At 38.6% G+C, this 13,153-nt stretch overlaps 1 protein-coding gene across 2 annotated transcripts in view; it reads right to left on the bottom strand.

Annotated features, from left to right (window-relative positions):
* Nucleotides 1–6,026: 6,026 nt before the first annotated feature.
* Nucleotides 6,027–13,153, bottom strand: part of GOLGA5 (golgin A5) — a 42,607-nt gene continuing 35,480 nt past the window's right edge. For both annotated transcript variants that reach the window (XM_008594891.1, XM_008594898.1), the window contains exons 10-13: nt 11,342–11,567; nt 9,534–9,639; nt 8,089–8,152; nt 6,027–6,662 (exon numbers count right to left, since the gene is read on the bottom strand). In XM_008594891.1, the coding sequence (XP_008593113.1) occupies nt 6,582–6,662; nt 8,089–8,152; nt 9,534–9,639; nt 11,342–11,567 (477 nt within the window). In that variant the 3' untranslated portion in view covers nt 6,027–6,581. The remainder of the gene's footprint in view (nt 6,663–8,088; nt 8,153–9,533; nt 9,640–11,341; nt 11,568–13,153) is intronic.

Genomic DNA, 13,153 nt, shown 5'->3' with positions numbered 1-13,153 from the left:
CATTAGGAAAGAACCTCATTATATCTAGGTGTCACTTTGCAAAACTTTCAAAAGTTGGATATAAATATGTTGTTGCTTTCAGAATTCTTCTCTACTGCAGTGTACCCTTGCCTGTCTTTTGGAAGACACCATTATGCTTAACTGTACTTTCTCTCTGATGATTAAAGGTCTTTGCTACTGTTATGGTCTGAATGTGTCCCCCCAAAATTCATGTGTTGAAACCTAATCCCTGATGTGAGGGCATTTGGAGGTGGGGCCTCTGGGAGGTAATTAGTCATGAGGAGCCCTTATGAATGGGATAAGTGCCCTTACAAGAGGCCCCAGAGAGCTCCCTCAGCCCTTCTGCTACGTGAGATTACAATAAGAAGATGGCTGTATTAGTCTGTTTTTGTGTTGCTACAGCAGAATACCCGACACTGAGTAACTTGTAAAGAAAAAGGGCTTATTTGGTTCATGATTCTGAGATAGCTGTGGGCTGTCCATTCTGGTGTGGGCCTCACACTGCCTCTACTCATGGCAGGGCAGGCAGCAGGTGCAAGCAGACCACATAGTGAGAGGGGAAGCAAGAGAGAGGGGAGGGGAGGTTCCAGGCTCCTTTTAATAACCAGTTTGGGGAGGGGGGTTAGTGAGTGACTTCTCACTACCCACCCTTCCCCAGAGCATTAAGTCTATTAATGAGGGATCTGCGCCCATGACCCAAATACCTCCCAACACTGCCACATTGGGGATCAGATTTCAACATGAGCTTCGGGGGGACAAAGGCAGGCACTCAGCAGACACTGCATCTGCTAGCACCTTTGTCTTGGACTTTGCAACCTCCAGAACTGTGAGATATAAATTTCTGTTGTTCATAAGCCACCCAGACTATGGTATTTTGTTATGGCAGCCCGAACAGACTGAGACAATTATGAACATCTGTGACCAGCAGTATCTTTGGGTCAACTTTTGCTTTTGTATTTTAAATTCTTATGGCTTTTCCCCCTTTGGGGAAGCCTTGCCAAGCTGCCTAGTACAAGTCCAAACTACTATCAATGCACCTGGCCAGTTAAAGTTTCTCTTCTTTGCTATAGTTTTAGAAAACAGATGAGCTGGATGAATGGGGTAAGATGCTGTGTGAAAGTCTAAGAAACTCCAGAGGAATCGTGCATGACTTTAGCACTTTGCCTGATTCAGTCAATGAAGTTCAATGAACACCAATCACAGGCCAATTATGTCCCAGGCATTGTTCTAGCCAGTGTCTAGGCAGTGTTCTACCCACTTCTAGGCACTGGGGATACAACAGTAGCTAAAAACAACAACAACAACAAAACAGTTCACCCTTGAGCAATGCAGGGTTGGCGCAATTGAAAACCACATATAACCAGCAGCCCTGAGGAACCCACATGTAAGAAAAGTTGGCCCTCTGTATATGTGGGATCAGCCCTCCATATATGCAGGTTCCACCTACTATATTTACTGAAAAAAATCCACATATAAGTGGACCCATGCAGTTCAAACCGATGTTGTTCAAAGGTTTGCTGCAATGTCTTTCCCCTCAAGGGATCAGAAAATTCCAAGGACATTTGAGTTTATGAGCTCTGCTTGTATGACAGCAGCAAAGCCACGCAGTGAGTCACGCTAAGGTTGGCTAGTCAAAGAATGGATGTTTGCCTGCAGATATGAAGGGCTCTACTCTTGGATTTCATTTTTCTGTCTGTACTTGACTTGAACAAAGATGAGGAGCTGACTGTGAATGTGGAGACCAAGAAGTTATGGGGGAAATGTACAAATTCATTGATTTCGTATTATTAGTTACTACACACAAAAAAAATCTCCTCAGGTACAGCCTGTCTTCACCTCAACAAAATGAATTATTACTATCCAGAATTTGCATGTGGAACAACTGTAGTTTGTACTTTCCAAAAATATAGATTTTTAAAGGTTTTCCCTGTTTAAGGAAGGTGGTGGTTCAGGGGCAGGTGGTTCAGTACTGAGCAGAAAAAAAAAGGGATTTTTAATCCAAAGTCCTTACCTTGGACTAGAAGTCCCTACAGGACTGGCTCCACACCCCTTCCTTCTCCCCTCTGCTTGCTCTGTTCTGGCCACACTGGCCTCCTTGCTGTTCTAGTCCTCAAACCCACCACGTGTGCTTCCCTTCAGAGACTGTGCACTTATTGAACTGCCTAGAAAGCCCACACCACGTTTTGTGTGGCCCACCACTTTATTCAGGCCCTGAACAGGTGCTACCTCTGCAGACAGGACTTCCCTGGCTACCTCCATTCCCTCACCATCCCATACTACACCCTTGCCCTATTTTTTTTTTCATAGCATTTAACACTGTTGCAGAGAACCCTGAGCATTTTATGCTTGACTCTGGCTCCTGCAATTTAGCTTGCCTGCTTCCTGCACCCGCCTGTATCCATGTGTTAATAGGAGACAACAACAATCTCCCCCACTGCCCTATGGTCTGGATGCAAATTAGGCTCCAGAGCTGACCAATGGACTGTGTCCCATAATCAGCCAATATGAATTAGCAGGGCTGCATCCCTCATTTACATATGAGGACCTGAATGGGAACTTGGGGAAAGTTAGGGTGGGAATTTTGGCTATAAAGACTGCCTCTTTCTTTTGTTCAGGGAGACACTGGTCTAGGAGTCTTCACTCCCCAGTGCTCTCCTTGCTTGCAAGCAAAAAGGTGCTGTAACACTGAACAAAGAGCTGTAACACCAAATAAAGAGCTGTAATACTGCAACACTGACGACGGTCTTGGATCTGTGCGATCTCCCCCACAACAACACTAAGTGACATGTTATGTTTATATATAGTTTGCCTGCTCCATGTGGGCAGAGACTCTGTTCACCACTCCACTCCCAGTTCCTAGAAGTGGCCAGTACACAGGGTACCCATAATTCTAATTACTTTGTAATCACAGTTACTACTGTAATTCATATTATTACTTTAGAAACACGTACAAGTAAATGTTAAGATAAAAGAGTAAAAAATAAATACAACAAAAAAGATTATTAGTTTATAATGGTTTAAAATAACTTTATTACCTTTTTTCCTTGAAACATCTTCCATAAATAAGGCTTCTTTATTTAATACACTTGATGCTCAAGTGTTCTTACAAAAGAGTTTCACTTACTTTGAGGTGTTTATATGTTTTGAGTCTGTATCTGGAAAGATCACAGATTAGAAGTGTGGAAGTTCAGAATCATTTAATCTATGTTTTTCTCACTCAGGAAAGAATACATGTTTTGTTTTTTTTTTTTTGTCCTTTTTTGAGACCGGCCGCACCGTGCTCAGCCAGTGAGCGCACCGGCCATCCCTATATAGGATTCGAACCTGCGGCGGGAGTGCTGCTGCGCTCCCAGCACCGCACTCTCCTGAGTGCGCCACGGGCTCGGCCCAAGAATACATGTTGAGTATCCCTTTTGAGATGCTTGTGACCAGAAGTGTTTTGGATTTCAGATTTTTGGGATCTTGGAACATTTGCAGAACACATACTGGCTGAGTATCTCTAATCCGAAAATCTGGAATCCCAAATGCTCCAATGAACATTACTTTTTTTTTTTTTTTTCGTGTCCGGCAACGGATCGCAACCCTCAGTGTCACGCCCGTACCGGACCGGGGACCGGCAACGGGATCGCAAACTTCGGTGCTGCACCCGCACCTCGCTCAGCCAGTGAGTGGGAACCGGTCTGTATGTGGGATCCGAACCCTCGGCGGGAGCGCCGCCGCGCTTCCCAAGTGGCGCACTGTAGCAGTGCGCCACCGGGCCGGCCCTTGAACATTTCTTTTGAGCATCATGTCGGCCCTCAAAAAGTTTCAGATTTCGGAGCATTTAAGATTTTAGATTTTTGGATTTAGGGATGCACACCTGTACTAGTCTCAATGTGTGCAGAGTAGCCACAAAGACATCTTTCTCAGTCACTTCTTTCTTCTGGACAATCACAGCCCAAAGTTCCTCAGGCCGTTAGTCCTTGACTATCCTCTCTGGCTTTACCAGTTCTTTCCTTCTACTTCCACCCAGATCAAGAAGCCCATACTGGCCTTTTCCAACACTCAGCCCAATGAGGCATATTCGAGTAGTTTCCCCACCCCTCCTACAGGATGAACTGGATATAAGCCTTCTTAAAATAAGGCTGGACTGCCCAGCCCCAGGCAGTCTATTCCCTCATCTATAGAACTAACAGGGTAAGCCTATTTCCACTGTATTTTAACAAAATCCATGCTTTTCCTTTGAGGTTTTTGTTCCATAGCAATAGAAATGGTAGTTTTCAGTAAGCACAAAATCTAGAGAAAGAGAGATTGTATAATCTTATTTCCCAATTGACACCTATAAATACAAAGCAGTACAAAAGCTCTAGTAATATATGTATGTATATATATGTATGTGTGTGTATATATATAATATACACACACACATATACACAGGGGGCCTTCTGTATCTGTGGGTTCTGCATCCATGGATTCAACCAACCTCAGACTGAAGTATCTGAAAGAAGACTGAGTGGTACTAAATATGTATAGATTCTCTGAAAACTATAACAACTATTTACACTGTATTAGGTATTGTAAATAATCTACAGATGATTTAAAGTATATAGGAGAATGTGCATAGGTTACATGCAAATACTACACCATTTTATACCAGGGACTGGAGTATCTGAGGATTTTGGTATCAGAGTGAGGTCCTGGAACCAATCCCCTACAGATACTGAGGAACAACTGTACATATATATTTATTTAAAATGTCTTTAAATAAATACATTGGATTGAGAAGGAAAAAAAATTCAGCTCTCCTGTAACTCCTTTAATTAGGTCAAGAAGGTTTTGTTATCTGAGGATAAGTGAATGGTAGCACTTTTTAAAATTTCCCAAACAGTTTGTTAGTAGTCAAGAATACTAAAACTGAAATGCAAAGAAAAATAATCCCAGAAACACACTGTCAAGCTATTTCCAAAGCCAAGAATGTGTAAGGACTGAACAAAAGATTTAGACATCCCAATGAAAGCCAGGAGGACATACACACAGATGGAAAGTCTGGCAATACATGATGATGAAGCACGTGCTGTTTTCCATTTTAAGAAACCTGGTTTTAATAATTTCCCAGAAATATTTCCAAATTAGAAGACAGGAAAAACTCTTTAAAATATATTATCAAGACTGTTAGTAAGACTCCACAGCTCAAGCTCTGATGGGCTATCATATCTGAATAAGAACTGCAACATAAATCCTATACAGATTTAGTAAGGTGTCTCTATCCCCAGCCCCTTAATATCTATGTTTATATGATGTGCAACTTTCCACCTTTTTCACTCATGCCAAGTTGAACAAATGCCCAAACACACCTAAGATTACCTTTAAAATTTCATTTTCTAATGAAAAATAAGAAATACACACATCTAATAGTGTACCAAAACTTTTAAAGGATTTATAGGGCTTATATGCCAGTTAAAGTCATGGTAGAGATATCATTAAGAATAAAAACTCTGGTCAGGTTTTCAGTTAGCACCAATGCTTCAAAGACATTCCCCCGACAGAAAGGACTACACCCTTGCACAGCCCAAGATCCACCTATATTAATTACATATGAAGAGAGACCATCAGTACCCAGGTGACAAAACTTAACTATTCAGACGGGTAGATGAAAAAGAAAGTTAAAACAGACATTAGACTTAAACCAAAGAAAATGTCTCTTCAAAGAATAACTATCTCTGCACTAGAGTGTTTTAAAATGCAAAGATTGCTAAAACAGATTTTATTCCAAAATGCTACAAAAGCAGGGGTTGTAGATGTCATGAACTGGAAACCCAAAGTACAGGCTGGAGGAAAGGAAATGAGGAGGAAGAAGACAATGAATGAGTGAGTAAGAATCAAAGGAAGACAGCTTGGGGGATGGAGGGCAGACTAGAAGAGCACACACTGGGAGCAGTGGTGAACCACTAAGAATCACTTACAGGTGTCTTCAGCTGCTGATTTCTGGCTCTACTCACTAAAGTCCATCTGGAAAGGTCTTATTTGATAGGGATGAAAAACAATTATTTAAAAAAAGAAAACTGCACAGTAAATTTTATTTATGTATTATAAAAAGATTTACACCAATTAGGCTTTTAACATGTAAAAAGTAAATCTCTATTTGCAAAATTAAATATATGAAAATATAAAAGCAGACTGAATTATCAAAAAAGAAAACTTTTTATTTTTCTCACTAAATACAATTAGTTTCCCTGATTATAACCCATAATCATTATCACCTAAAATACAGGATGGTCTGTACAGAGGTAAACAACCCCAGTATCTCTCTCTCTTTTTCTCTGTCTCTCTCTCTCTCTCTCTATATATATATATTAGGAACACTGAACACAGAAAAAGCAGAGCCGAGCTGATTAAATTACTGTCTGTTTTAGAAACTCTTACCATCTGAAGGAACTAAGAGGAAGATTTAGGTAACAGAGTACTTGTATAATAACTTAAAAAGTTAAAAGCCTGTAGTGATAAAATAACCTCGTACACCATTCTCAGGAAGTTTAGGTCATGGCCTTTTTGCAGATCCCAAGTCTAGAAAAAGAACCATCATCGAAACAATTGGGCTCAGTTCATTTGCCATATGGTTGATCATGGTGCATTTCTGGTGTATATGTCAACAGAACAATCATGACCCACAGGTGAAGCAAAGCCTAAGGAAAGAAAAAACAATTTATGGATTAGCCAATAAATCAGTCCTTACCAAAGATCCACAGTGTAGTGCACTGATGGCAGAAACTATGTGTTATTTGTCCTTATAGGATATGCCGGGTCTGAAATATTATAGGAGCTCAGTACATGTTAACTGGATAATGAAGGAACAAATGAACAAACAAACAAGCTAAGTGCAAATAGAGGGTAGTAAATACTTAGTACACCTTACAGACTTCTCAACTGAGAGGAGTAAAGTCCTCAACTTAAACATGTTGATGCACATATGTGCATAAATAACCAATCAGGTGATTGTAATAGAGTGGATGGCATGGTTAAAATTGCTAGATATATGAGAGCACATCAAAAAGTTCATGGAAAAACAGAATTAAAAGATTACAGAAATCTTTCCATGAACTCTTTGAAGTACCCTTGTACATGAAGTTGGTTGGCAAGGCTTTTTAGAACAGAGTATGGTTGGTGTTTTGAAAGAAAGTTTATACAAGATTTGGTGAAGAGGAGATGGGAAAATATTCTTGACAGGAACAGCGTGTCAGGTTTCAGAAGCTGGCTTAGGGTCCAGTACACAATCCACAGTGATAAATTTCCACTAATTCACTCATGGCAGTACTGAAATAATGAGATTCCACACTCCCTACTTCACCACTTGCAACAAATCATGTCTCATGCTGACAGATGGTGTGTTACCCATAATCTCAAACACCTGGGAAATCAACTCCTGTGGAGACATATTCTGAATCCTTCCTGATGCCATTCATTTTTATTTTTATTTTTTTGGTTGTTCTTACCATCCTTCCCTTCTTAAAAACTTTTTATTTAAAAGAATAACTCTTCCCTCTAGTGGATCACAGAGAAATTTCTTTTCAGGTAGGTTTTAATTTCTTCTCAAGAAAACAGCCCATCTTAATTCAACCCAACTACTTTTAGACATACCCACTCAGAATGGTTCCTGGGCTTTTTAGGCACATGAAATGACATCCCCACACTACTGTAGCCATTTTATTAGAGCTAAAAAATATGGAGAAAATAAATCAACCTTGACAACCTTTTAAAAAATAAAGTAAAACACATGAAAATAATTAAAGCAACTTTACATCAAGATAAAAATGAAATCAACTGTTTTGTATTGTATTTTTATCATTAGAGGCACTTAAAAATGGAGGTAACTATAAAATGCCTTAAAGTTAATTTTATTTTTAGGAAAAGCCTTTGAGCAATTTGTACTTTAGACATAACGAACTGTCAACTTATAAACTACTTTAAGAAAAAAAATCTTAATTATCAAAAATGAGTTCTATCTATCCTCTATCAAAACTGATTGCTAAAATATCAATAAAATTGACAACCCCCTCCCCAAACTGGTTAAAAATCAAATGCAGCATTGTTTTTCCAAACAAGTTTACTTACCATATATATAATTACAAAAACTCGTGCTATGGGGTATCTTCGGAGAAAAATTCCCAGACGGATACTATGCAAACAGGGGTGGGATGGAGGGAGAGGAAAAAAAGGGTTACACTCAAAGCAAATCTTCCTGTGGAATTCTAATGATTTTTTTAAAAATCTCACTTATTTAAACTATTTATGTGACCATCATAGAAGAATAATTTTTATAGAGACTTGTTAGATGATTACTTGAAATGAGCATGCAGAAATGTCATAGTAGCAAACAAATAATTTTATCATTATTTGGGACTTTGCTGTTATATTTTAGCATGAGATATTTCTCTTAATTCTATGGCCACACTTGTAGGAGGCAGACTTGGTCCCTCTCTATATCATTTTTCTTTTAGGAACAAAGAAGTTATAAAAGATAAGGTGGGTATCAACCACATAAATAGAAAAAAAAGATTCTGGTTGACATTAACCTGCAAATAGTTAATCTGGAAGCTTTTGCACAGATACATGCTTCTACTGAAAGGTACAAAGTTACGGAAACTCAAGTAAACACCTGAGTAAATAAGTGTGGAAGCAATATGATGTCTGGACCTTATTACTCATGCCTCTCTGCAATGTTTTTTACCTATCAAGATGGATACGTGTACAAGTAAATATATCTTTCTGCTTCTTTCATTGCCATTAGCACAATGCCTTTTCAAACAGGTTCTCTAAAAATTAAATGAATAGTCCAAATAGATGTGCTTAATTTGGAGATAACGACTATGGCATCCTATAGTCTTGCAACTTCAGGAATCTTAGTATATATCATTCTCCTTATTTTTAACACCACAACTGTATTCTGACACAAAAAGGTAAGAAAAGTTACTCTATTATGAAACAATTCATTAAAACTATGCTTAATTATAAACACTAAAAGGAAAAAGGGTGTAGTAGGTTATTTAGACATGAGCTTTAATCAAGGCTATATGTAAATTGTTAAAACATTTTCTTGATAAGGAGGATGTTTGCTAGTATAAAAAAGTTACATGTAAACTCTCAAAACAAATTATAAATACACTATGTAATATATATGAAATATATATTAAAATGAGTACTGTTCAGTCATATATAGTGGCTTCTTTTATTCTAATCACATGATAAATTACTCGGACAAAACATTCAAATGGATACTTTTACATGAATACAGGCTTTCTCAATGAAACTTAATGAGAGTTTTTTATAGAGTTATTATAGAAAGAGGAGAAATGGCCAGGATTAATTATCTTCAATAAAAATAGGTACTGGCAGACCTCCTGAAGGAATTTCATGGCACTGAAATATCAGTAAAGGAATAATGTAAGTGTCACTTTAAGTATCAGCTCTGCCTAATGGGACTCACTATGATGGAAACCATTGGAAAATGTTATAAAATAGTTTATGGTCCATTACTCCTCCTCACTGGTACTGCTTACCTAAACTGGTCAATGGAGCTAGCAGCTTTGCGAACTTTTCCATACATTCCTGCCAAATTAGTTTCTGTGTCATTAAAAAGAACAGGAACATTTCGCAGACGTGTGCCTGTTTAAATAAGAAAATAAATTAATGTACTGACACCAAAATCAACTTTCTAAGAAAATTATACTTGGAAATACATTATATTACACGTGGAAGAAATTCTCAAAGCCAATTTTCTAAGTACACACAAAGTAGATGAAACCATAAAGACAGATAAACCTGATTATATAAAATGTTAAACTTCCATATCTATTAAAATAAAAATTTAAAAACTAAGAAAATAATTTCAGCAAAAATTAAAAGGGTTTACAAATACCATGTTGGCAAGAGTCACTATCAATGGACGCTTTGTTCCTGTGCTGGTAGGAGTGAGGCCAGACAGCCTTTCTACAAAGCTGAGGGCTCCCACACTTGTACCTCTAGCCCTGACTCACCACCCCAACCCCAGACCCATCCCATTGCCTATTCATTTCCATCTGGGTGTCAAATCGACACCTTGAACCCAGCATGCCCAACACTATGATTCTAATTTCTTACCCTTGCTGCCAATGTGCTTTTCCTGCCATTTCCCCCGTCTCAGTACATGACAACTCCATCTGCCTGGCGAAAAACCTTCACTCCTTTCTTTCTGTCAAACTCCATACTCAATCTGCCAGCAAATTCTGTCAGCTCACCTTTAAAATAAATTCTCAGTCCTCCTCCACAATCCCATTCTGGTCTAAATCACCATCAATATGGATTAATGCAATCGCTCTCTCTGGTCTCCCCACCCCTGTTCTCAGCTCTCTGTAGTCTACTATCAACACAGCAGCCAGAGGCATCCTGTTAAAATGCAAGTCAGATCAGTCACCCCTCTCAAGAACCTTCAATGGTTTCCTACCTTATTCATAGTAAAAGTCCTGATGCAGGTCTAAACAGCCTCCTCCAAACTCTACGAATTCACCTTACACTACTCTCCCCCTCACTCAGTCTGCTCTGGCTGCACTGGCCTCCTTGCTGTTTCTGAAACATGCCAGGAATGTGCCTGCCTCAGGGCCTTTGCACCAGAACTTCTCTCTGCCCAGAACACTTTTCCTCTAGGCCTCCTCAGAGTTCACCACCTTACCCCATCTGGGACTTTAATAAAGTACCATTTTTCAATGAGGTCTTCCTTGACAACCCTATTTAAATTATAATCCCATCCTCACACCTGGGATCCTGTATCTCTTTAAAAATTTTAAAAAAAAAATGTAAAGGCAAAGAACAGAGAGATTTGCTGAATCACTATCTATAGACTCTATAAAGTTCTACAATTAAAAATTTGATCTGTTGATGCTTATAACATTGTTTTTGATTACGTATTTTAGGAATCTATAGATTTCTTTACTAAAATTAGAGAGCACAGATATACTTACGTGAATTACATATTAGCTTTAATACTCATAATTATTTACTGGAAGATTATTAAAACAACTCTCGCTTCATGTTTCCTGAAAGCTCCTCTACTGAATTATTTGCCTTGTCAGCATCATCTTATTAAATATCTAACACATTTCAATATGTTCATCAATCCTCAGGCCCCCTTTCTCCATGTCCAAAACCAGTGAGGGATACTAATTAGTCCATTATCCAGTTCATTAATAATAATACTAATAGCACATGACCCAGGTTTCACATCGGGTCCTTCATTAGATGAAATTTCTTTTCAAATAAGAATGGTCTTTGTAACTTTTCAAAATCATGTTTGAATAAAATGTTCTTTTGAGATTCCTTTTTTTGGGGTTACCTTCGCCATTGTCTATTCCAGACATATTGATAGAAGATCCATTACTGCCACTTCCAGAGACAGAGTTCATCTGCTGCTCGAGGCGCTCCAGTTGGAAGACAAGGGAGTTCTTTTCTGTGCTGAGACTTTCCAGCATGGTCTGCTTCTGGATGAGAGTCTCTGTCAGCTGATGGAGTCGATTTTCTAACTCAGACTGACTGCTGTTGCTTAAAGTTTTATTGGTAAGCTGAAAGGCAAAGTGTTAAAATTGTTACATGAAATGAAAGTCATACAATATAGACATAACATCACTACATTTTCACAGGTAAACTGTGGTATCAACTCATTTTTCATAATCCCATAATGATTCTCTCACTGTCTACAGAAGTCATTTTCAAACTGTATTAGTGAGCCACGAAATCAATTTAGTGATTCAAAATCAGCATTTTAAAAAAAGTAACAGAACAGAATGGGACATATTCTACTACTTACATAAAACACAGCATGTGAGAGTATTTTTTCATGAAACTTCTGTTTTGGTTTTGTACAGGTAAGTGCATGTGAATATTGAGACATGATGTAAATCATATTTCTTACTGTGGCATCATGGTAAAATATATTTGAAAGAACAGGTTTACAGGATGCAGTTCAAACTTCTCAACTGGGATTCAAAACCCTCCATAATTCAATAGTTGTGGTGCAGTGCAAAAACCACAGTCTTGGGTTTTCATCTCTGCTCCACAATTTTCTAGCAATCTGACTTTGGATAAATTGCTATACCTCTCTGAATCTGTTTCTTCATCTGTAAGTGAGGATCACAACACCTGTTGCACATGTTATTTGGGGTATTAAACAATAGTTTTCCTGGTAGAATCTGGCTGAGCTGACAGTTGGTACTTAACAACTTCCTTCGTTCCATCTTCTATTGGATCTTGTCTGTCACCATCTCCCTCTATTCCCATTCAGTCTCTGCTTTGCCGGTCACATTTTTGCTTTTTGGAAAACTCAGTCCCCTTCTTTTATCTAGGCTCTGCCTGCTTTCAAAGACTCTTTGTTGAAGTCCTCTCCAACCACTCTAGCTCAGGCTGATCTCAGCCTTCTTGTGAGTCTCTTGGCATTTATCAGTCATACTGATAACACCTGTTTTATGGGAGTCAATTTTCCGTCCTCAAGGAAACTTTAAGTAAGGCCCACAAGGGCAAGAATCATTTTCTGTATCAATACAGTTTTGAAAAGAATCCGATTGTTCAGTCTAAGTTTAAAACCCCAGCTCTACCAATTCCTAGCTATAATCTTGGGAAAGCTACCAAATCTAAGCTTCAATTTCCTTACTCAAAGGATGTGATGCTTACTTAAATGAAGTAACATATTAAAGACATCTAACATACTACCTGCCATAGGGTAGGCACTTTAAAAATTAGCTTCCTTCTGAATCCCCTACAGCACTCCCCACAAGTTAGGCACAGAGCTAGGTCCACAAAAAATAACTATCAAATAAAATTACACTGAGTATAAACTAAGGTTTACTTACTACTAAAAAAGGAATGCTCAATTTTAAGATTGTACTGTGATCCATTAATCAACCTACTCCATACTTTGGTATTTTTTATTTGAAGTAGGATTTGCATACAGTGAAATACCCAGATTTTAAGCATACACTGTTTTGACAAATGTATAACTGTGTAACCAATACTCAGATCAAAAAGAATTTCTCTGGGGCCGGCCTGTGGCTCACTCAGGAAAGTGTGGTGCTTATAACACCAAGGCCACGGGTTCGGATCCCATATAGGGATGGCCGGTTTGCTCACTGGGTGAGCGTGGTGCTGACAACAC

Source organism: Galeopterus variegatus, unplaced genomic scaffold, assembly GCF_000696425.1.
Source record: "Galeopterus variegatus unplaced genomic scaffold, G_variegatus-3.0.2 Scaffold168, whole genome shotgun sequence".
In the NCBI taxonomy this organism is placed as follows: Eukaryota; Metazoa; Chordata; class Mammalia; order Dermoptera; family Cynocephalidae; genus Galeopterus; species Galeopterus variegatus.
This window is presented reverse-complemented; position numbering and strand designations above follow the sequence as displayed.